The following is a 25264-nucleotide window of genomic DNA, read 5'->3' as shown; positions in this document are numbered from 1 at the left end:
TTGCTGCCCCACTGACCAGCCAGGAGAAGTGGGCAGAGACCCACTTGGGCTGAACACCCACCTGAAGGGGGGGGCTGGGCTCCATTGGCGGCCACCTGAGCACACTGCTGCCTCCACACGCTCACCTCCGGTGAGTCCTTGCAATGCAGGCTGCTGCGATCCGCCTTAGCCGCTGTAGCCCCCGTGGCCGGGCTCGGGCACCTCCCTGTCTCCCCAGGGGACCGGGCAGTTCTGTGCTCCTAACACTATGTTTTAACATAAATGGTGCAGGTCAGCAGTGGAGCCCCGCTTAAAATGTGGGGGCACTGCAGCACCCCCTGCACCCAGGGCTGCTGACGGGGGGGGAAGAAGCAGCTGCCGTGGGGCCTGGCAATTTTAAAAGGGCTCGGGGCTCCCAGCTGCCACTACCGGGGTGGGGGCCCCAAAAATGAAGCTGTGCATAGGGCCCCACTAACTCTAAATCCGCCACTGTTTGTTTAGGTGCAAGACTACGCTGGTTAGACAGCTGCCTGGCTGTGAGAGACGAAGTAAAAGCAGCAGTAAAATTTTATATATAAATTATATTAGTTGCTATCAACTTCCCCTTTTTTCCATTTGTTCTAATGACAAATGGGGAAAAAGGAGAAGTTAATAGAAATTAACATAAATCACAAGATAGTAACGGTAGAAACTTAAGAAAAGAAGCAAAAGGACACAAAGAGAAATTTTCTTGTCCTTATTTCTGCTTGCCATAGAAATTTTTAAATACATTAGGAACAAAAAGAATCCTACAATGGTAACTGGTCCATTACTAGAGGAAATAGTGGAATTGTCAATAATAACACAGAAAAGGCAGATGTGTGTTTTGATAAATATTTCTGTTCTATGTTTGGGGGAAAAAGCAAGACAGTAGTTTCATCTCATATGATTATGATGAAATACTTTCCATTCCAACGGTAACTAAGGAGGATGTTAAACAACAGCTACTAAAGTTAGACATTTTTAAATCAGCAGGTCTGGATAATTTTCATCCAAGAATCTTCAGAGCTGGCTGGGGGGCTCTCTGGCCCCTGCTATTGATTTTGAATAAGTCTCGGAACACTGGGGAAGTTCCAGAAGACTGGAAGAAAATTAATGTTATGCCAGTACTTAAAAAAAAATAAATGGGAGGACCAAGTAATTATAGGCCTGTCCGTCTGAGGTGGATCCCGAGCAAAATAATAGAACGGCTGATGTGGGACTTGATGATGAAAGACGTAATGAGGGATAATGTAATTAATGACAATCAACATGGGTTTATAGGGTGACAAAATCTGTTTTCTAACTGGATATCTTTTTGGATGAGATTACAAATTTAGCTAAAAGTAATAGTGTCAATGTAACATACTTAGACTTCTGTAGGGCACTTGACATGGTATTTTAATTTGTCAAGAAATTAGAATGACACACAATGAACATGCCACACATTACATGGGTAAAAACATAGCTAACTGATACATTTACAATTTCATTTTGAGAGTTGAGGAATCATCATCCAATGGGTGTTTTTCTGGTGGAATCCCACAGGGATCGATTCTTCTATGTTGTTTAACATTTTTGTCAATGATCTGGAAGAAACTATGCGGGGAACAAAAATTTGATAAGAGTATTCTTCAGTCCAACAGACAAAGGTATAACAAATGCTATAGGTACCTACATGGAGAAGAGATTTCTGAACATAGACTGCTCTTTAATCTACCAGAAAAAAGGCATTACAAAATCCAATGGCTGGAAGTTGAAGCTTGACATTTTTAGACTGAAAACAAGATGCACATTTTAAGTGAAGGTAATTAACCATAGGAACAATTTACTAGAGATGTGGTGGATTCTCTGTCACTGGAAATCTTTAAATCAGGGTTGCATGTTTTTCTAAAAGATGTGCTCTCATTCAATCACAGTTATTAGACTTGAAGCAGGAGTTAATTCAGGCAAGTCCTATGGCCTGTGTCTTATAGGCAGTCAGACTGGATAATGATAATGGTGCCTTCTGACTTTAAAATCTATGCATCTGTGAGAGCCAGAGACTAGAACAGTACAGCATGGACAAGTGCCCTGTAAATGTATCCCAGAGCTAGAGTTGGGGGTTGGTTACATCCAAAATTAATTGGGTGAAATTGCCAACATGTTTTTGGTTCAAAGTGTTTTAAATTGAACCTAGTTTTCTTTGTTAGATTTTTTTTTTTTTTACTTTTTTGTAGTTTCATTATTTTTTTTTTGTTTAAATTTTTAGCAAAGACACTGTCAAAAAGATCACTGGAACTTTGCATTTACCTAAATCAGCTATTTTTCTTTTACCAAAAAAAACCTGACAATGGGAGAAAACTAAAAAAAGTTAATATCCATTTTGATAATGTTTCTGATTTGTTTTTTATGTAAAAAAAAAACAACAACAAAAATTATCCAAAAAGGCTTGAAAATGTTGATGTCAAATTTCAACAATGTCAACAAATTTTCACTCAAGAAAATCATTTTAGAGACTTTTTTTTATAAGTCTCTAGAGCCTGTCAGTCCCCAGGCCCTGAACTATTTCTTGCTCTTTATCACCCAGCATGCCAGGTTTTCAGGATGCAGGATCCTTCCCCCTCAAAATTGGAATAATCCCTGAAATCCAAGGATATGTGACAGGTTTCAGAGTAACAGCCGTGTTAGTCTGTATTCGCAAAAAGAACAGGAGTACTTGTGGCACCTTAGAGACTAACCAATTTATCTGAGCATGAGCTTTCGTGAGCTACAGCTCACTTCATCGGATATGTGGCATCTCTAGCCAGGTCCCTGCCCCCAGTGCCAGCACTGCCCCTACGCTTCATCACCCTGCAACTCAGCCACATAAACAGTTTTTATTTGGGCCGCTGCCCCTAATACCCTACTGCCCTAGTAGGCAGCGACCCAGCCAACCAACTCTGCCTTATGTGGTTGAGGCTGCTTGTCCTCTGTGCTTGGCACACAGCAGGGAAGATGTGGGGGAGGGAGGGAAAGGCAGCCTGAGCAGCTGTTTATCTCCCCTCTGATTCCTGTCAGCAGCAGGAGGAGGTGAAGAGCAATGACCTGGGTGTCACTAACACCACCCCCCCTTCTTGCATCACGAACCACAGTGAAAGCATTTCCCCAGCAGTAGCAGCAAAAGCAGCAGCCACTGCCTCATGTGGCTCCCAGTGTGACATCAGCAGGAGCTTGCACCATGGGGCTCTCCTGCACGCACCTCCTTCTCTTGATGCTGCTTGGTTTGTGGTGGCCAGGTTTGGCGTGGCATCGGGTGGGAGCAGCTCGGGTCCGGGAGCACTACATAGCCGCAGAGACCACCAGCTGGAGCTACAGACCCCAGTCCAAAGAACAGTCCAGGTAAGACTAGGAAGATGTGGAGGCAACCAGCTCCCTCCTGGGCTGAAAGGGACTTGAGTCTCCTGAGGAGTTTGTGCAGAGCTGGGCTTAGGGCCTGATCCAGCCTATGGAAGTCGATAAGAGTCTTTGCATTGATTCCAGTTGGATGAAGCCCTTAATTCAGTTCAATGCTATCAGCTGTTTTATTCACACCATGTGATTTTTTTTGGAGCCGTTATTATTGATGCCATTTTGACAAAGGCAAACTTGGACTCAGTCCCATGTCCTCTGTGCCCCCCAAACTGTCACTGGGGTCAATCCTACATTGAGAATTTTTGCATGAGTCTCGGGAGATTCTGCAGCTAGGTGAAAACATCAGAATCTCAGCTTTCATTTCAACAGTAAAAAAAAGTTTCTGGCCCTCACAGTTGTGTAGAAAAGCTCAAAAGCCACAAGGCAAATAAAAAAACTCTCAACATTTATTATCTGTTTAAAATCTCATCATTTGGGGGGAAATTTGAAGTTCTTTTTATTTGCTTTTTGGTCACACTCACGTCACATTTTCCAAGTTTTCTCTGCAACCACTAAAAATGTACTGTTTTTTTTTGGGGGGGGGGGGGGGTAATTATTTTTTATTTTTTTAAAAAACTGAGATTCTCATGCAAACTTTTGATTCAAGTGACTGGGGCTTTAAGAAAAAACATCAAATGTCGCAGAACTAACCAAAAAAATCACCAGAGTTGGCAAAATTACATCTATTTTTAAATAAGAAAAGATCCTTACAAAAAGCACCATAGATTTTTAAAAATGTAAATGAATAATCTAGTTTACTTTCTTTATGGTTGCTTACTAAGTACATTTCTTCAGCTGAGGTGATGAATACACAACAGTCAGTTTCACCATGTTCATGCTTTCTGCTCAGTTTCACTTTCAGGTTCCCATGGCAACACTGACAAATTTTTTGGGATTAGTATTTTTTTTTTGTGGTTAAAAACCCCCCCAATAAGTACCAAAAGGTAAATGACTTACAGCTGATATACGCTGCTGAATACTGCAGGCTTCATGGGATCTCCAACAGAATTATGCAATTTTACAACTCTTCAAAGCTGCAAGAACAGACCATACAAAACCAGACAGTACTATATAGGTGTAACACAGTAGGGTAGAGGTTACAGTAATAATATAAAGAACAGGAGTACTTGTGGCACCTTAGAGACTAACAAATTTCATGGGCTTATGCTCTAATAAATTGGTTAGTCTCTAAGGTGCCACAAGTCGTCCTGTTCTTTTTTGCGGATACAGCCTAACACGGCTGCTACTCTGAAACCAGTAATAATATAGGAGACCTACATGAATAGGGAGAGGAGGGAGGGACCCAGGAGGGAAAAGGCGGAGGGGTTAGGTGGCATGGAAGTCGGACATTCTTTGATCCGTTTGAATGTTTTTTATTCAAATGTTTCTCGAAAGGGGGCCCAAAACTTTTCTGAATGCATTTAATTGATCTCTAAAGTGATTACCTATTCTTTTATTGGCTGCTAACTCAGAAAGAAGTTGATCCAGTAAAAGATGTTACCTCACCCACCTTGTCTTGCTCATATCCTGGGACCAACACAGCTACACCAACACTAAAAACAACTCAGGTCTCAATAGGACTGCTCTATTTTGGGCAATTTTTTACAAACAAAATCTCATGTTTTTGAACATTTGAGGCTGGCAGTGCTGTGTATGATATGACCAGGTGTAATTTTTCAGTGCACCCTGCCCTCCAAACATACACCGTTTGGGCTTGCCTTCATACGTCCATGACGTTTCCAAGCTGCTCTTTGGTTTCTTTTGTGCTACGTGTATGTCTCCCACTCATCGCTGTGTATAGAAACCAAGCTGGCTAGAGGTTTGGCTCTGTTTACGCACACTGGCTGGTCAAAGATTATTTCTGGCTGTACATTATTGCTAATCCTGGGAGAAACGTTTCAGATTTTTGAAATTTCAATTCAAGATTTTCATGAAAAAATGTCAGGTTTTTCTAATGATTCTCTTCCTTTTGTCATAACTGCCTTCTTCCTACGCCCCAGGGTTGGTCAGGCAAGTTCCATCAAACATCATAACATGAGGTCACATATCACCTTTGTGAGGACAAACTCTTGCAGGCAAAAACTCAGCAGTGAGCTCTATAGAGCAGAGCCTTCTCTTGCTGAAGTCAATGACAAAATCCCTGTTAACTCATAGGGTCCCCAGTTCTGCTCCCCATGGAGTAGACACCTATGGCGTTTCTGCCCGATTCTTTCCTTGCGGGAGAGTGATTTAGGGTAATCCACAGCCTTGCAGGGCAGCAGATCTGCTCTGAACTCAGAGGCTGGATCCTGAGCCATCACCATGGGCTGACCTCCCCTTCATCCACCTGCCCTGTCTCCCTGTCTGTGTACTGTCATCAACTTCCCCCTACGAAGCCTGTGCCTTACATTCCTGAAAGGAAGGTAGGAGACTTTGAGAGGGAGTTGTTGCTGAACGCCCCCTGCAGTAGTTACCAAGAAATCTACCAATCAGCTAGGGATGCATGACGCAAAATGTAGCGGCTCTGCCCCTCCAACCTTCATTTCAGCTCAACACCCATCATCCAAGAGCCATGTGCGCTCTTCCTCTTGCCTGCTTGGGTTCCTTCTACAGCACAGGGCATGGGATCCATTTGTGCATATACTTTTATGCATCAAAAGGTAAAGACAGTTGCCACATTTCCCAAGAAGCAATTTCCTGAATGGCTTTGATCCCTGGGCTACCTTATAAGAGGCCAGTTTGCTCTTTCAAAGGGGAACGAATCACATTTTCTTTTTTACCTAAAAGTCACAGCAGTTACAGATAATTGCCACACTGAATGATTGTGCTGAGATCATTGCAGGTGATGTTGAAAATGAAGCACAGGGATGGGGGATCCAGGTTCTGCTCCCATCTCTACAGTACACTTCCTTTGTGACCTTGGCCAGGTCACTTCAGCCCTCTGGATTCCTATTCCCCCAACTGTGAAATAAGGAAACTAATACCAACCTCACAGTAGAGCCGAAAGGAGCCACAGCATAGCAAAACGTGGTTTGTTACGTTATTAAACTCTCTCACAATAGTGTCCAGAAGCCCCACCTGCGACTGGGGCTCCATTGTGCTAAGTGCTGAATGAACATGTACTAAGAGACTCCCTGTCCCCAAGAGCTTACACTCTAAATGGACACAATGGGAGGGGAAACAAATGAAATGATTTACCCAAGTGACAGAGCCAAGAATCGAAGCCAGGTCTCCAGTGGCCCGGTCTCCTGCCCACTCCACTGGACCACACTGAATAGCTAAGGAGCTTTACCTTTAATTTATTTCTTTTAATACTTCCTATTGCAGATTAGAAAATTCAGAGCCTGTGTTTAAGAAAATTGCCTATAGAGAGTATGAAGCAGATTTTAAGAAAGCAAAACCAACAGATACTTTCTCAGGTAAGCAGAAAATAACTTTCAACGCCAATGTCTTCCATGGGCAGGAAAACGTACCTGTATTTGTATACCCACGGCTAGCATATACTGCAAGCCAAGCAAATATAGAGAGAATTTAGGTGGCTCTTCTCTATAGCCCAGGAGCCAAAAGCCCAATCCCTTAAAAATATTGGCCTCTGTTATCAGTATTGATTAAACTGGAGAGGGTTCAAAGAAGAGCCACAAGAATGACTACAGGGTTAGACAACATGCTGTATAGTGATTGAGTTCTCAGAGTCTATCTATTTAGCGTAACAAAGAGAAGGCTCAGGGGTGACTTGATTACAGTTTATAAGTATCTACGTGGGGTGCAAATATTTAATAATGGGCTCTTCAATCTAGCAGAGAAAGGTATAACAGGATCCAGTGACTGGAAGTTGCAGCTAGACAACTTCAGACTAGAAATAAGGTGTAAATTTTTGACAGTGAGAGTAAGTAACCATTGGAACAATTTACCAAGGGTTGTGCTGGATTCTCCGTCACTGGCTATTTTTAAATCAAGATTCAGAGCTTTTCTAAAAGATCTGCTCTTGGAATTGTTCTGGAGACGTTCTATGGCCTCTTATACAAGAGGTCAGCCTAGATCAGAGGTTCTCAAACTGTGGCTTGGGACCACAAAGTGGGTCATGACAATGTTCCCTCTAATTTTTGACAGGCCCTGTGTGTGCAAAAAATCACTTCTGTGCAAATTTTTATGCGTGCCGTGTTTCGCCATGTGCAGAGGGTTTAGGATCTGTGTGCGCGCGCACATGGCACAGCTTAGAGGGAAAAATGATCACGACTCCATTTTAATGGAGTCGTCATGGGCTGTCATTAGCCTTGCTGGGGCCCAGGACCGAAGCCCAAGGGCTTCAGTCCTGAGTGTGTGGGAGGCCCTCAGGTAACAGGCCCCCCCACCTCGGGCTGAAGCTCTTGGGATTCAGCTTTGGCCCCCCCACCAAGAGCAGTGGGGGTCTGGCTTTGCACTCCCCCAACCTCGCCCTGCACGGGGCAGCCGGATTCCGGTGGGCTCAGACTCCGGTCCCCGCTCCTGGGGTCATGTAGCAATTTTTGTTGTCAGAAGGTGGTTTCAGTGCAATGAAGTTTGAGGACCCCTGGACTAGCTGATGACAATGGTTCCTCCTGGCCTTGGAATTTATGAATCAAAAGTGACTAGTAATTGGAGTTCCCATTTTTGGGTCACTGATTTGGGATGCCTTAAGAGGGGCTGATTTTCTGAGTCAGGTGGGCTCAGCACTTTTTGCAAATCAAGCCACTTTACAGTATTTCAAACTGGGCACCCAAAATCACTAGCCACCTTTGAAAATGTAAGTCATTGACTGTTTTCAGCTTCATAACCAGGAGATTTTGACTGTCTTGCCTATTGCATGTTTCTAATATATTGCTATGATCATACTGTTGCAGAATGATCCTTTCTGTGGGATCATTCGTGCTCCTAGAACGTCATCTGTGTGATGGGTCTGTATGCGGTGCCGTTGCTGGCCATACAGGCGTACACTACTGCAGCATTTGCAGAATATGTGGGCACCCATTTCTGGAAGCCGGTTTGTGTATTTCCAGAACTTGAAAAATGTGGGTGTTGCTCCCTTCCACTGCTATCAATCTCCCACACATGTAGCGCTGTGCAAAACAGTCTCACTGATCACACTCAATCCTCCAACCCCAGGCTCTGTTTGACACCATTTGCCATCCTCTGCCTGGGCTCATGCTGGACCAGTGCACAGCTGCAGAGGCTCTCCCCTTAGTACTCCCCATGATGGATTCCACCACTCCTGTACTCAAACCCACCCTCTCCCTACACTCCACTCCAAGGTTTAGTTGAACAGGAGGCATGTGATAATTGTGAAGCAGATAACATACTCTCACGCTCTGCACAGAGCCTAACACAATTGCTCTTTTACTTAATCACATAAAGCACAAGACAATACAGATGATATAGAACACAAGAACCATCCTCAGCGCAATGTGCCTAGCTAGCTCACTCTTCCCTTGGGAGTCCTTGGAGGGACACCTGTGTCCAGGAAGGTAGGCAGGCAGGGTTTCCCCTGCCTCATGCAGGCTGTTACATGTTGGGTGGCTTATCCCACATGGAGTTTCCTTCCCCCAGCCTGTGACCTTGCTCTCTCCTGCACAGTGCTTCCCCTTCCTGTGTGGTGGCTGCATTGATATGCCCCTTTCCAATACTTGGCTTCCTTTGTTCTATCTTTTGGTAACTTTTCATTGTTCCATAAAAGCCCTCCCCTCAGATAGGATGGGTAAAGCTGGCTTTTCCCTATGATGCAGTCACTGGGTGGAGTGAGGTGCTACTCATTGACAGGTGCTATGTATTTACAGGTAAATGTCTAGTTAAATAAAAAGAAACCACCTTTGCAAGGGTTTGCTCCATTTGTGCATCAATGTCAATGGAAAAAATCCTTTTGACTGCAGTGGAAGATGCCTCAGGCCATCGCTACAATACCTTTCTTACCAACCCCTTTTCCTCAGCATGCGTTCTGTGACTGAAGGAGCTTTTCTTCCCTGATTGTGAGTATATCTACGCTGCACTGGGAAGTGTGATATCAGTGCAGGTATGCATACCCACACTAGCTTAAATGTAGCTAACGTGGCTAAAAGTAGTAAAGAAGATGCAGGAGCATGGGCTTCAGTGTGGGCTCCTCCCAGGTATGTACTGACATTGTTAACCTGCACCTGGGTCTGCGCTATTGCCTCTTTTCTGCTACTCTTAGCCGTGCTATCTAGATTAAAGCCGCTTGGCAAGGCATTCCCATGCTAGCAACTGCATGTCCCACTGAAGTGGAGGCATACTTTGTGTTGTGGAGGCTGTTGCTCTGGATGTTGCATTAAACACTCCCTAAGACTTCTGTCTGCTTTCCTAAAACTCTGGTAGTACCGGTGACTAATTTGTAAAGGGAGAAATCCTCTTCCCAACTTTTAAGCTGTCTGTTCACTGAACTTTCCATCTCCAGGAAACAGCCTTCTCTGTTCATGTGCAGAATTTTCCGATGATTTTCAGTGTCCTTTGCTGAATATATAATTCACGACCTCATTTACATTGGGCAACATCTTGTTCGATCCTTGTTTGCCTTTCCACCATCCAGGTATTTCACAGCTAAATCACTGGATAGCATTAATCCTCATTGCACTGGCATTAAATCCTCTGCCTTTATTTTGTGCAACTTGTCCTTTAACAGGAGTTCACTTTCCCACTCAGGAGAAGGTACCTGTCTCCCTTTCACTAAGATGCACCATTTGATGCTCATTATCTCTTTTTCTTTTTTATGCTGAATTTCTGCAGGACTTCTGGGACCAACTCTGCATGCTGAAGTGGGAGACACTTTAGTAGTTCACTTTAAGAACATGGCCAACAAACCACTGAGCATTCACCCACAAGGCATAGCTTACAACAAACTATCAGAAGGTATGTGCTGTAAAATGCCATCTATTCTTTTTTTCTACTCAAGACTATATAATCTTAGATAGAGAAGGGCTGAAAACCAAGTCCAGGGTATGGACACCATCGACCTTTGATGTCAGGTCGTAATTTGGGCAGCAAGCAGGATGTAATTTGGTCCCCAAGAAAACATGGGCTCCAAGGCTACCTAGGGACATGAGGGGAATGCCTAGTGTAGGTAAGACCGTCTGTGTATAGGTCTCTTATTTTCAATCCATCTCTCTGAGTGCTGTGTGCCTTTTGGCAAACAAATCATACTTTTGTTTTGAAGAGGCTGCTTCTGTGTCACTGCGTACTACCACTGACCACAGGCTCCCCAGGAGAACCTCTTGCAGGTGCCAAGCTGTTGGGCCTGCTCAATATCATGGTTGGCAACCAGGGAGGTGTGACCCAGAGACCAAGTCAGGGAGTGGTTGGATCAGGGGATCTCACCCCAAAAAGAAGTGGAGGCACAGCCCTGCCACTTGAAAGGGATGCAGTCGGGGGACTGGAACAGGGTCTCAGAAGGGGTGGCCTACCCAGGGACTATGACAAAGGATACTTGGTATCTCCCAGGAGGAGCTCAGCTTCTTGCAAGATCTGGCCTGTGGCTGTCAGTTGTTAGAGGCATGGTACTAATATATCCTGCTGGTTGTCGAGAATGCCATAGAGACCAAATCAAACTTGAGTAAAGCTATCAGTTTAAAACAGTGCCACTCTATCCTGCCAAATGATTTACCAACATCCATTAATAAAATTAAGGATGGAATCCAATTTGATGTTAACTTCTTCTAACTGGCGCTCAATCAGCTAGATTGCATAGAGCTGCAAGTGCAACAAGGGGGTAGAAAATAGAGTGGTGAGGGAGGAAATGCTCAGAAAATCCCCCAAAGACTGATGACCTGTGACCTTTGAATCTAGTCTGTGGCTGTTTATGCACTAAATGAACTGCACAACATTGTCCTGCCTCCTCACACGCTGTTTACTCCAAACACCTACAGTTTTCAGAAAGAACCTTACCCTAAAGATTGGGAACTATCCTCCCATACAGTAAATGTTTAAATGTGTGTGTTAAAGAAAATGTATTTATATTCTTTCAGTTCCAAGGCTTTAGAGTTCAAGGTATTTGCCACCATTGGTAATGGGTTCGTTATTACTGAATATGCGCCCAATTTGCACTTTGTGTCTCATTTTCACCAGTGCAAAGTGAATGTAAAGCACTTCCATGTCAGAATGGTAGCATTTTACACTCCCTTTGCACTGGTTTCAGTGACTGCACGTGGGCTGTCAGCTTGCAAATATTTAATTGCATTAGGGTTGATGATGTCATAGGTGGTTGAAATGTTTTGAATCTCGAAACAATATCTGGAAAAATGTTCTCCCTTTTCAGCAACTCTCGAGGGGGTTGGGATTTTTTTCAGATGTTGAAATTTCAAACTGTGTGAATACATTTTTTGCAAAAACGTCCAAGATTTCCCAGCCCACCCCTCCTCCACCCCACCCCCCAGTTCTAGATGATCTTGTTCCTTGCTATTAATCAGTTTGTCGGGAGAGCTCTCTGAGGTTTTCTTTAATGCCTTGTTCGTATGGTGAGCCCAAGAGGAGTTTTGCTCTCAGCTGAGTGGGAGCAGAGTCGAGCTCTGTGTTGAGGAACGATCACATGTCACTGAAAATCTCCGATTCTGTTTGATGATGGTTCAGGGTGATATTTCACTGATTTCTCATCTTATTTGCAGCTAGAATTTTGATAACCTCCAGGAAGCCTTCTTGTTAAGTGAACATATTTATTGGCTGTAGACAATGCAAACAAATTAAATACATAAATGCAATGTTATCACCATTCAGATTTGTAATGCACAAAAGTCGGAAGGCTGCAGTAGCTCCTACCGGGCCAGTGTTATGGAGGGAGGCTGGACCAGGATCAGTGGAGAGCTGGTGAATTGGGCAGCTAGTACCTTCTCAATCACTCCTGACTCCAACCATGGAGAGGCTGAGCAGTTGTACTATGCTCCCCCACCACATCAGCCTGGGTAAATGAAACCGACTACTGGTCTTGATTCTGCTCTCAGGGACACCAGTGAGAATCGGGAGTAACTCTGCTGAAGTGAATGGAGTTACACCATTGTAAAGCTGGTGCAGGTGAGAGAAGACTCAAGCTCTCTGTGTATGGGTGGCAATGGTCGTAAAAACCCTGTTCACACGTTCATCAGTCCCTCCCTCCCTCAATGCCACCTCTACCTCCCTCTCTCGACTTCTACCTATGCAGGTTCCCTGTATGCTGACCGAACATCTTCTTTTGAAAAACTGGACGATGCTGTGCCTTCAGGCCTGGTGTATAAATACACATGGGAGATCACTGCAGAAATTGGGCCTAAAGAAGCCGACCCTCCCTGTCTCACCTATATCTATTACTCACATGAGAACATGGTGGTGGACTTTAACTCTGGTCTGGTTGGAGCATTGCTTATATGTAAAAAAGGTAACCAAAATGCTGTGGGTAGACAAAAGCTATAAAATGTCGGCTGGTCTACTGTTTCAGTGGCCTAGCACATTCTGATAGTGTTGCTTTCTGTTCTGGTAATGATAAAAACAAAAAATATAAAAATCAAGCTTGAAGATTGTATCATAATGTGAGAAGGCATTTCATTTCCCTCTTCCCTTCTCGTGTTTCTGGGCAGGCAGTTTAGAGAAAATTGATTTTTATTTCCTCTGTCTTTATTTTAGGGCTCAAGGTTACAGTGTTCTGGACTAGCTGTAATGCACACTAGTTTCTGGAATAATTCTAATTGTAGGCAGGGCTGGTAACACCGTTTTATATTAAAGTTGCCTGACATTTCCCATTTTGAGACCCCCAACTTCAGTTGCTTATAACTTTGTGAAACTTTAACTGTTCAGGCTGGAATTTACCATTCCAGGTGTCTGCCTCAGATGGAATTATTTTGGAAAGTTGTACCCAAAACTGATCAACTGTTTCCGAGAACGAGGCTAGGAAGAAACACTTTGTTTTGCGCATATTAAAAAACCATTAAGACTGTTTTGTTGAGAAACTCTAGCATCCTCATGCTTTGGAGCAGGAATGTGAAATTTGGCAAAGGGGAGTGGCCTTTCTGTTAGGGATGCGCTTTTTCTGTTCACGTGAAAATCTGCAAAATTTGGCTGTGTTATAAGCCTTTGAAAAATTTCAGTTTGCACATGCTTAGTAGTGTCATGCTAGAGTTTAGTGGCTAAAATCTCCAAAGATTCTGTCTTCACTGAGCATGCTCCATCCCCTCATTGATAGTAACTGCTATTCTATATGATCTCAAACAGACATTAGATATTTGCAGCAGATCTGAGATGGACATGAATCGGTGATCTAAGGGAAAGTCTCCTTAGCTCCTTGTCAGTCCCCCGAGCCATCCATTCCACAGGATTATATATTTTTCCTTTGCTAAAGGCTAGTATATGAGTTATTTAGTTTGGTTCTCTCCTTCCTTGAGAAAAGTTTGTTGTGTGGAATGACTTGGGTAAAGCACATTGATTAAATGGGTTTGTACATTTAGTCGTTCCCAAAACAAAACAAAACCCAGAGCCCACAATGTGATACACACAAATTCACCTCCGCACACAATGACTTCAAGAGGCTTCATGTGAGTGTGGGGTCTGCCCACTCGCACTGCATTGTAGGATTGACACCATAGTCAATAATGTTCCTTTCAAGAATTTGGAATGTTAATGCTCTTGTATTATAAATTATCTATTATTATAGTCTCCTCCTCTCATCAGAGCTCTTTCCCCTTCGGTGTTTTATTGTGATCCTTGCTGGAAAGTTCTGATGATGTAGCTGATGTGACTGTGTATATGAATATTTTGAAAATATTTATTTTCCTTCCTTGTGTCAAGCTTCTCCAAAGTCATTTATATCTGTCTGAGTCCTGGGTGCAGCGCTTAATTTCTGCCAGGGCTGAGCCCCAGCACCTCTAGACTGAGCAGTTTATAGCCCCAGCACCTCAGGTCTTTCCGCATCACTTATGAAAGTAAAAAAATTGCTTGAGCCCCAGCACCTCTTTCATTACAAATTAAGCACTGTCTGGGCGATACAAGTCAAATAAACAAGCAATATATTGAAAACAAGTTTGCATTTCTGATGTTTCTAATCTATTGGAAGAAACAGTGAGATGAAACTAGATTTGGGTGGGATGGCAATACATATGTGTATACAATATAAATGCATCTCACCTCTAAGTCACCAGTCCTATTCTCTTCTGTATAGGTTCTTATACTACACTCATCATTGCAGTATCTGCCCATGGCAGTAATGACCAAAAATCCTTACCATGTGAAGGGTACTTGCTTGTCTGTGTGAAATGATTTGGGGGTGTCAGTCCAGTACCAAGGGGGCAGCTGTTCATATTGAAAGAAACTCAGCTACACCTGGCATTAATCTGGTAGTCCCAGAAGAGAAGCCAAGGACTGAATTGGACCTCAAGACGAATTTCCTTTCTCACTGTCAGGGATGGTCTCTGTGGCACATTACCAGAGTAGTTTAGAGGGAGGATGCACTGATGCTCCCTCTGCTGAACCTGTTCTGTGGATGCTAGAGGCTTTCAGTCTCCAAAGCTGCCAATCCAGCACCTTTCCCCAGAACTAAATTCACCTCAAGCACATTTTGAAAAGACGTCCTATGTGCCCAGGTGCAGCTGGCACATGCGGAAAGCTCATGGAATAGATCTGGATGCCTTTTAGTTGATGTGAGCTGCTTTTATTTTTGCCTTTATCTGATACCTCTTGTTTCCTCCCACAGGAAGCCTGAAGGAAGATGGGACACAGAAGCTGTTTGACAAAGAATATGTGTTGATGTTTGCTGTGTTCGATGAAAGCAAAAGCTGGCAAAAATCAACCTCTCTCCTGTACACGATTAATGGTTACGCTAATGGGACGTTGCCAGGTACCGTACGTACTCGTGGTGTCCAGCCAGAGTCCACAAACTGTGTATTACTCCTCACTGCAGCATACACTAGAGGGCTGTAGAAAGCAAACAGAAGGAGTAGAGTGGCACAGACTCATGTATAACCTTACGTTGAGCATCTGGTTCCACAAGGGAGCATGTGTGCGCTCCCACCCACCACCGCTTTCCCCTGCAGTCTGCCCTTGGTGCCAAGAGCACATGGCTTCCAAGGGCGTGGCTGTTTGTGCAGAGAGACAATTAAATCTCTTCCTGCCACCCACTGGATAAGGAGTGAGGTTTTTCAAAAGCACCTACGTGAGTTAGGCACTCAACTCCCATTGGCTTCAATGGGATTTAGACTCCTAATCCACTTAAGTACTTTTGAAAATCCCACCCATGGCCTATACAGTATCCATCCTAGACATGGCCATTGAGATATCAGAGAGACTTTATTAAAAGTGCAGAGTGGGTATTCACTTTTCACCTACCAGTGGGAATTAATGAACCATTCTGTGATTCTGGGATGATTCGCCTGTGTTCTGAACCCTGCTGTTTTGTTTCAGACCTAGGAGCTTGCACATACGATAACATTAGCTGGCATTTGATAGGAATGAGCTCCAAACCAGAGATTTTCTCCATCCATTTCAATGGGCAAGTCCTGGAACAAAATCGTCGCAAGGTCTCGACCATCAGCCTTGTGGGAGGTGCATCGACCACAGCAAACATGACCGTGAGCCAGAAAGGAAGGTGGCTGATATCTTCTCTTGTCCAGAAGCATCTGCAAGGCAAGGGAACATCTGTTCAGGTGGCAGTTATACAGTTAGAGTGTCATTCTTGTCTCTTCCTCCTTATCTCCTAAAGTGCTGCTAAGTTTGTCAAATGTGGTGGCTAACGCATTTGGGATCATCCTAGGAAATCAGTGGAAACAGGGCATTTTGTTTAAATTAGGGTTGCAAGATGGGGCTCATTAGGATGACTGCTGCAAAGGGGTTAGAGGGCAACAATGAATATAACTTAGTTTTTAACTCTTTGGGAAGTGCTCAGATGAGCCTCATTATAAAAAAAAACCTGGAGATTGACCAGCTTTTTCAGGAGAAACAGAGAACTTTTGCAGTTTAGTAGGCAAAAAATCTTTTCTGCTCATCTTTAACAGTGGATGTTAGTTTCCCCCTGGAGTGAAGAGATCTCTGTTGTAATGGATCAGTGGATTCCCTCTTGTGAAAGGTTGGAGGGCTCATTTAACAGAAAAGGGGCAGTTCTTGCTGTCAGTTAGGCTGGTATTTTCAAGGGAGGCTATGCGAGTTAGTTGCTGAGCTCTCAGCTGAGCTCCCACAAGCCCTTTTGAAAATACCACCCTTAATGCCTGAACTCTTCTTTTTTTTCAACCTGAATAGACTCAGGTCAATGAGTGAATGTTTTCATGCATCCTGAGCTGATGGGCTGTAGGAATGCCGTGTTCATAGGACTAACAGTAACCATTGTACTGTGTCTCTCTTCAACCAGCTGGAATGCACGGTTACCTCAACATAACAGAATGTGCGGGGAAAGACGTGTTCAAGAAGAAATTATCCTTTAAGGAATTGCGTATGATTAAGGACTGGGAATATTTCATTGCTGCGGAAGAAGTCACCTGGGATTATGCTCCAGAAATTCCAGAGACCATTGATAGGTAAAACGGTGAACTGTACTGTGCTGATGAATGTTAACTTGAGGCGGCTTAGGAAACGCGCTATATAATGTAAAGTCCTAGCCCTTAAGAACTCCTTCTGCATATTTTTCACAGGAACTCAATCTTGTAGAAGAGGAGGAATATTAGAGGCAGGGTTGCATGGTATTTATGGAATGCACTATGTAGAAGTCCTAGTAAATGGCTTCTGAAGGGCTCTACCCGGCTGAATAAGTGAATGTGTCAGGCTCCAGGTTCTAGGTGGTCAAGCCTGGTGGTTAGAGCAGTAGTCGAAGCCGGACATAGAGTTGGGACAGGGCAGTGCTGAAACTAAGGTCCAGGGACAGGCGCTGGGTTAGAACCAAGGTCAGAGTCCATAGACGAGCCCAGTCAGGATCACAGTCAGATACCAGAAGCAGGCCAAAGGTTGAAGCCAGGTTGGAGACAGTCCAAGGGCCTGGGGTTCAGGAGGTGGGTACAGGGTTAGAGCAGGTCAGGAACATGTCTGGGGCAGAGTCAGAGTAGGGCACAGAGAAGATTGGAGCAGGCTCAGAGGTGAAAGTAAGCCGGTACACCCCGGTACAGCGTACCAGCAAGAGCCGGTGCACCATACTGGGGAAGCCCGGCTTCCCCAAGGGGCAATTTAAAGGGCCTGGGGCTCCCAGCAGTGGCTGGAGCCCCAGGCCCTTTAAATAGCCTCCAGAGGCCCGCTGCTGGAGCCCTGGTGGGAGAGGGGGGAAGAGGAGGAGGAAGAGAAGGAGAAGGAGGGGCGGGGCACTTCCTTTACAGGGTGGGCTGGAGCTGGCTCTGACCCCCTCAGCCCCACCCCTTCAACCCTAGGCCCCGCCCCTTCCGGGGACCAGACCTGGCCCCAGCGTACCGGTAAGTCACTTGACTTGCTTTCACCCCTAGCAGGCTAGAACAAAGCCTGGGCAAGGCTGAAGCCAGAACAGGGGCAGGATCAAGGACAAGGTGGAAGCCTAGGGAGTCTGACACCACAAGGCAGCAGGTGGTTTCCTAGGCGAGGGGTGCTGTTGTGCAGACAAAGGCCATGTCTATGTGACAAAATGATGTCCACCTAAGTTACATCAGCATACAGCCACTGCAGTAATTACATCAGTTTTGCGTGTCCACACTGCACTGTTTTTGTCGGCGGTGCGCATTCTCACTAGCAGCACTTGTATCAATGCAAAACGAGTCGCGCAGGGGTGACTAGGAACATGATTTCAACGTCCCATAATGCAGTGTTCTCCATCTCATAATTTCATCTGCATCCCATAACGTTCCACGCCTCTTCTCAAAATCCCCACAAACCTGTGCCTCTCTCCTGGCTGTCCATTATCTGTGTCAGAAGCATGGATCCTGCACAGCTCTGCACTGTTGTGATGAGTGTTGTGAGAATGGCGTGCCTGGTCCTGCAGTATTTGCAGAGCCGCCAGAGGAGCTGCAGGGAACGTGACAATTTCTTGGAGGCTAGATTTGCTCTGGGACATAGAAAGAAACAATTCAAAGTTGTTGATGGCATTCATGATGGAGCTGGAGCTGGGCCGGAGAAAGAAGCACTGACGGGTGGGATCACGTCAGGTTTGGGAAGATGAGCAGTGGCTGCAGAACTTTCGGATGTTCTTGGATCTATGTGCTGAACTCACCCCAGCCCTCCTGCGCAGCAACACCAAAATGAGATCTGCACTGAGAGTGGAGAAGTGAGTGGTAATTGCACTGTGGAAACTTGCAATGCCCGACTGCTACTGATCAGTTGGGACTCAGTTTGGAGTTGGGAAATCCAACAAGTTTCCACATACACAGGTCAGTGTATTTGCAGCTGTGATTGTCCAGGGTGTGGTGGTAGGGATAGTGCAGTGGCCCCAGAGGTCCCAGAATGCAGTTCTCTTTGGGCTGCAGAAGGAGGCGAGCACAAGATGGTTGAACCTGAAGCTCAACAAGAGTCTGCAGCATGTCTGTTTGCTGCTTGAGAAGCGCTAGCATCTCCTGCTGCACATCTCTGTCCTTTTCCTGCACCTTTCTCCTCTCCGCTCTATCCCTGGCCTGCTGTCCTCAAGGGTGAACATCCAAGCCCCGTGCTTGGTATCCAAAGGAGCAGAGGCTTGCAGGATCTCTTGGAATATGCCATCCCTCTTCTTCCTTCTCCTCCTTATATGGCTGCAGTCCAGTCATGATGAGTACGACCATGAAGGGAAGAGGGGGGGAATGAAGGGGATAGCTCATGGGCATGAGTGTGTGCATATAGGGCAATTGAACTGAATACTGGCACTGTTTTCCACAGACAGTGGTGATTTTAGCTGATATCTTACTCCTGAGGGTAATGGAGGCTGGAAGGGAACAGATCCTGCAGGTGTCTGGCTGTAAACCAGGGCCATATGCAGCCAGCCTGTGTGCTGCAAAGGTTCCGGCTGAAGTAATCACTGAGTGGCGTAGGAAAGTGTCCTACCGTTGCAGAAGAAATAAGGAAGCCCTCCCCAGAAACCTTTGGCCGAGGATTGCACACTACATCCAGAGAAGTTTCCACACAATCTCTGTGGAGGATACGCAGGACATCCTGGAGCGCACAAACTGTTCTGCAGGGACCCTCTGCCTAACTCTAGAGGGGGATGAAAAGCAGATAACAACTCTACCTCTATTGGTTGTTTCAGTACCTTACCTAGCATCAGTAAAAAAAGAGTAAATCAACAGACGTGTCCTGCAACTTTGGGCCTTCCATCCCTGCAATTTCAAAGCAAATTGCATACTTATGAGAAATTCCTTCCCCTGCATCAGGCTTGCCTGTGTTGGACTGTAGGAACTAGCTGGACTGTGCAGGACTCAAAAATATGTCCTGGCTTGCTGCACCACTGGATACCTTGGTCACCTGTCGCCATACTCCTCCTCCTCCTCCTCGCTGTTCACAGCAGAGGGCCTGAGACTCAGGTTCCTCCAAAGAATCCACAGGGCTCTTGGGAGAGGTGGTGGTGGGTTCTCCATCGAGGATAGCATGCAGCTCTTTGTAAAAGTGGCAAGACTGCAGCTCCACACCAGAGCAATTGTTGGCCTCCCTTGCCTTCTGGTATGCCTGCTGCAGCTCCTTGGCTTTCACGCAGCACTGCTGCAGGTCCCTCTTGTAGTCCTTTTTTCCAGTTTGCAGAATATGTTCTGTGCTGTTCAGATCTAATATCATTTGAAGCCCCCTTTGATAATTCCATCCTAAAATAGAAACTCTCATTTGGGCTACATAGATTTTTTTTTTTCCCTTGGGATTACAGCTTTTGTACTCTATGGTAGCTGTAAAATAGTTACCGATGGGAGACCCACCATAGCCTCTGGGGTATGTCTGAGGCATGCAGCTCAGGTTGGGAGTTGGCAAATAGCACAGTGCAGTGTTGGTTGGGAATAAAGGATGTAGATTTAGGAGCTTTGCGGGTTGCAGTCTTGTATCAGACTGTATTAACCTGCTGGCTGGAAGACATCTGGTGTTGCAGAAAGCGACTTAACACAGTGGATGGTGCTTTCCACTCGTCAGGCAGCTTCTATGGTTTTCTCCAGGGTAAGGCCTTTTATCATGAGGAGTTGTTCACAAATGTTGGGGGAACTTGTTGTCTTCATGACGATTTGATCTCTGATCATTTCATCTGTTAAATTGACAAATTCACGCTGCCTATCCCTGGCAGGGTCCAGGTCAGATGACCCCAAGGCATAGATACTTCACTCTCAGTGCCAGAGCGTCAAGTTAGGCCTGGTCTACATTAAAGAGTTAGGTCAATGCAAGGCATCTTACAGTGACCTAACTATGGAAGTGTCTACCCGTTAATTTCAATCCCGCCGACGTAACTACCCCGCTCTGCCAACTAAACTCCACCTCCATGAGCAGCGTAGAGTCAAGATTGATGTAGTTAGATGGATGCAGTGTCAGTATAGACACTGCATAACTTACATCAAGTTAATGGCCTCCAGGAGGTGTCCCACAATGCCCCTCCTTGACCTCTCACCTTTTTGAACTCCACTGGAGGTATGCAGGAAGCTGCCCCTCCCCTTAAAAGCCCCATGAATTTTTGGAATTCCATTTCCTGGTTGCCCAGCTTGGAGAGCTCACCTAGCAACTGACTATGCTAACTACATGTTGCAGGCACACTCCTGCCTGTACTACACAGGAGGTATTAGATTTCCTGGATCTGTGGGGAGAAGAGGCTGGTCAGGAACAGCTCCGATCCATCTGTAGAAACTTAAATATATACAAGCAGATCACTTGGGGCATGGGAATTGGACTTTCCAGAAGTTTTCACAGATACTGCAGGTGTTGCAAAAAGGTTCAAGCACAAGTGCCAGCTACAAAATAATGTGGTTCCTGTACAACATAAAATGCAAAACATACCAGTTGCAGTGAGACAACCACTCAAGGAGATTCCGAAACAACATAAAGCAGATACGATTGAACGAGTTGATTCATCAGAATGGGTTTCTCCTATCATTCTCACCAGGAAGCCCAATGGTGCTATCCACATCTATGTGGACTTGAGAGATTTAAACTCCAGCATAGTTGTGTATTGTCATCCTCTATCCAACATCAGTGAAATGCTGCTCACCTTGAAGGAGGCAAGAGTGTTTATGACTCTTGATTTATGCTCGGCTTACCACCAGATCCCCTTAATGGAAAAATCCTGCAAGTACACAGCTTTCATCACTGCAGAATGTTTTTTCCAATTCAAAAGGCCTCTGTAGCACCAGTATTCCAGAGAATGATGCCTGCAATCTTTGGTGAGAGAATGCGTGTTACTTACTTTCAAGATGACATTCTAGTGAATGGCAAAGATGAATCTGAACATGATGGCATGCTAAAAAAGGTTCTAGAAAAACTTGGATACAGATTTACCATTAGCAAGAAGAAATGTCAACTCCGTACCATCTCAGTGACATGTCTAGGGCATAGAATCTCTCAGAACGGCATACAACCAAAACCAGACCTAGTGAAAACCATTTGTGATGCACCACAGCCTGACAAAAAGCACAAACTTCAGTCCTCCTTTGGATTATGCAAATACCATTCAAAGTTTGTTATGAAAGTAGTTCTGTTGAGTCATCTCCCAAAAAAAGGACATGTAAGGTTTGAATGGGTTGACGTGTACAAGAACAGCTTTAACAAGATCAAATATGCACTGTCCACCATCCCGGCTTTAAGAACTTTTGGTTCTGTGAAACAAACAATTGTCACAAGAGAAGCTTGTGAGTAAGGCCTTGTGCTGTCTTGACTCAGCTAAAAAATGGACAGGAGTCACTATTGCATTTGCCTCCAGAGCCCTGACTGATTCTGAAAAATCTGATTCTGCCATTGCGAAAGAAGTTCTGGCATGTTTCTGGGCAGTAAGACACTTCAGAACTTACTTATGGGGTGGTGGGAGATTTATCTTAAGATCTGATCATAAACCTTTTTCACCTTTATTCATCACAAGACGTTCTGGAAAAGCAACTCCAAGAATTGCCAAATGGGTCACCAAACTAAAGGACTTTGATTTGCTGACAGTGTATCTTCCAGGAGTCAAAAACACCACTGCAGATTCTGTCTCGCCTGCTCATACCTTACCATGAGGGTGCAATAGAGAAAGATGATGAAGAGATTGTCCTTGCACAAATCTCTGCTACAACTCAATCTCAGAGTGGGTAACAGCCATGAGAGAAGACAAGGTAGTTCAGGGCTGTGATGGGGTTGCTGTACTCACCGCCGGATGGCGCCACTTTGTGGCTGTCCTGGATATTAGTTCAGTCAGGCCAGTGTCCCTCCCAGCAATTACACCCTGTCCGTTTCTCCTCTGCAGCCTCCCTTTTACTTCCAAGAGCTGCAGCGTCCTCTTTGTGACTCAGCCCTCTGGCTAAGTGACTATTGTGGTTTCCCCTTCTAGGTGCTGGAGTGTATCAATGTTCCTGCTCTCCAGCAGTCTTCCGCTTCATTAGCTCACGGTGCCACTCCTGCAGTGGGGAAACCTGGGCCCACCCTTTACTTCAGGTTCCGGCTCAGGGACCCTCTACACGACAGCCAAAATCAGTTCCCTGCACCTTGCTGCCTTTCCCTGAGCCGCTTCCATACCTCCTGGCCTGCCCCCATCCTCTGGGTTTGCCAGTCTCTTCACTCCCTCCTCCCAGGGAGTAACCCGAGGCTACCTGCCTCTGTAGCTGCAGCCACATCTCCCTTCTCCCAGAAGTGACTGCACATATCTCCCTGCTAATTCCCTGTCTTTTGTAGAAGCCTTGCCTCTCTCTCACAAGTGAGCTTCTCTCTGTTAGCTGCCTCCAACCCAAAGCTCCCCTTTTGAACCTAATTAGCTGATTGGGCCCACCTGACCTAATGCAACTCTTGCAGTTTCAGTGTGGGGAGCACACCCCATCACAAGGACCTAAAGACTTACATAGTCAATGGATGGTCTTACATGACAATGACACCAGAACACTCGGAGCTATATATAGACATGTATCACGTGAGCTGTCCTTTGTAAATGAATGGGTTTTGAGAATTGACCATCTTGTTGTGCCTACACTTGTGAGACAACGATTAATTGACCTGGCAGATGGAGGACATATGGGGATGAGTCTAACCAAAAGACAACTGCAATAAGACTTCTGGTGGCCAGGGATGGACAAGCAAGTTGAGGAAATAATCAAGACTTGCACGGCTTGTGCTAGAAGTGATAAGTCACAGAAAACCTTCAGCCTCCTTCTCACACCAGTTCGTTATCCCAATTGTTCATGAGAGAAACCGGCTCCTGACCTAATGGGGAGCATTTGAAGATCAGTCTGTTACACAGAGGTTTGTCCTAGTATGGTAAACTATCATTCAGATTGGCCAGAAATTACATTCACTAGAAAGGTTACAGCTGAAATAGTAAATAAGTTAAAATCATTAGTTTTTGCCCAAGAAGGATTTCCCAAGGAATTGGTAACTGACCATGGAATGCAAATAACTTGTGCTGAAATGCAACGCTACCTCATTAACAATGCTATCAAACAGAAAACGGTTTCTTTCTTCAATCCAAGAGCGAGTGGTCTACTTGAGATAATGAACGTACTGGTGAAAGAAAGTTTGCAGCTTACCAGTTTTCAAGTGAGACCAGGGAAAGAAGCTTTACATGAAACACTGTTTGCTTCTGGGACCACTCCACTTTCAACACCAGGATTATCACCCTTTGAACTGTTAAGAGGACACAAGGCTGGTAAATGACTTACTACCTGTCAAGGACTTACATGTTCTCCTTTTTCAACCAAACCTGATGAAACTATTCATGAATGTGTTCAGAACAAACAGGAGAAATAAAGGCAGTGTGTGTACTGTAAAGTGCTAAACCTCACAAATTTGAAATTGGAGCTCTTCTTCATGTGAAGCTGTCATACAAAGTCAAAAAAGAACGTTCAGGATATTCCTTTCCTTTGCAGTTAACAGAAATCTGAGAAGATTCTGCTGGATTACTAGAGCAAAAGAAATAGAACACTTCAAGACTGTCCACAGTTCATCAGCCAACAGCTGAAGAAGAGAATGCTGATTTCCATCTTGGACCAGAGAACGCTGATGACACCAATAGTAATGATGGACAATTTATAGCAGTAGGAATTGCTCCACTACCCGGTCTTGTTCGTGCCTCTCCAGGTATTAGGAGAAGTGTGAGACATAGGAGACTGCCTAAAAGATTGGAAGACTTTATTACAGGACTCAAGTGATGGTCTGGAAGTGACTGAAATTTTACAATGGTTATTCTAAAGGGGAAAGGTGTGGTGCAGATAGCTATCCCAGTGTGTGTTTGCAAATTTGTTCCCAGCGGACTCCTGTAGCTTTGAGTTCAGGAATTACAATTCCCAGGATGCAGCAGGGGAGAGGGAGGATTGAGAGGAGAAGGAAAGGGAGAGAGTGAGGGGAATAAATCTGACCTTTACTGTTATCACGCTTCCACAGCATTTCTCAAAAGGATCCAGGTACAAAACAGCCACAGCTCATGGCTAAAACACAACTTCTCACCTTATTTCATGAACCCTACCTATTCTTAGTCATCATTGGGAATTCCACTGTCTTTGAAACCTTGGTGTAATGTTAATTAAGTCTAGTCTCTTGATTTGGATTCAGGATATCAGAGTTCAATTCCTGGCTCTGCCACAGACTGTGACACCTTGGGCAAGTGACTCAGTCCCTCTGTGCCTCCTTTTCCTATTTGTAAAATGGGAGGAGTAATACTTCCTCTCTCCCCTCCTTTGTTTGTCTTGAAAATTTCGATTGGAAGCTTTCTGAGGCAGAAGCTATCTCATACTATGTGTTTGTACAGTGTCTCGCACAATGAGACCCCTGACCTTGGTTGGGCCTCTCGCTACTACTGTAGCACAAATCATCATAATCTATTTTATAGAGCTGTGTCTAATCTAGATCTGTTTTTTGC

The 25264-nt window shown here is 44.9% G+C and overlaps 1 protein-coding gene across 8 annotated transcripts in view; it reads left to right on the top strand.

The window, feature by feature from the left end:
- The window catches only part of LOC140896406 (coagulation factor V-like), an 81114-nt gene that overhangs the window by 13440 nt on the left and 42410 nt on the right, over positions 1–25264 (top strand). For 6 of the 8 annotated variants that reach the window (XM_073308175.1, XM_073308184.1, XM_073308192.1 and 3 more), the window contains 7 exons: positions 3111–3357; positions 6715–6806; positions 10138–10260; positions 12539–12751; positions 15056–15199; positions 15763–15984; positions 16703–16868. In XM_073308175.1, coding sequence (XP_073164276.1) covers positions 3197–3357; positions 6715–6806; positions 10138–10260; positions 12539–12751; positions 15056–15199; positions 15763–15984; positions 16703–16868 — 1121 coding nt within the window. In that variant the 5' untranslated portion in view covers positions 3111–3196. The remainder of the gene's footprint in view (positions 1–3110; positions 3358–6714; positions 6807–10137; positions 10261–12538; positions 12752–15055; positions 15200–15762; positions 15985–16702; positions 16869–25264) is intronic. The other 2 variants (XM_073308223.1, XM_073308232.1) reach the window with 1 other exon arrangement.

The sequence above is a fragment of the Lepidochelys kempii genome, chromosome 1 (assembly GCF_965140265.1).
Source record: "Lepidochelys kempii isolate rLepKem1 chromosome 1, rLepKem1.hap2, whole genome shotgun sequence".
NCBI classification, from domain to species: Eukaryota; Metazoa; Chordata; order Testudines; family Cheloniidae; genus Lepidochelys; species Lepidochelys kempii.
The sequence above is the reverse complement of the archived record's forward strand: the minus strand, read 5'-3'. Positions and strand labels throughout refer to the sequence as shown.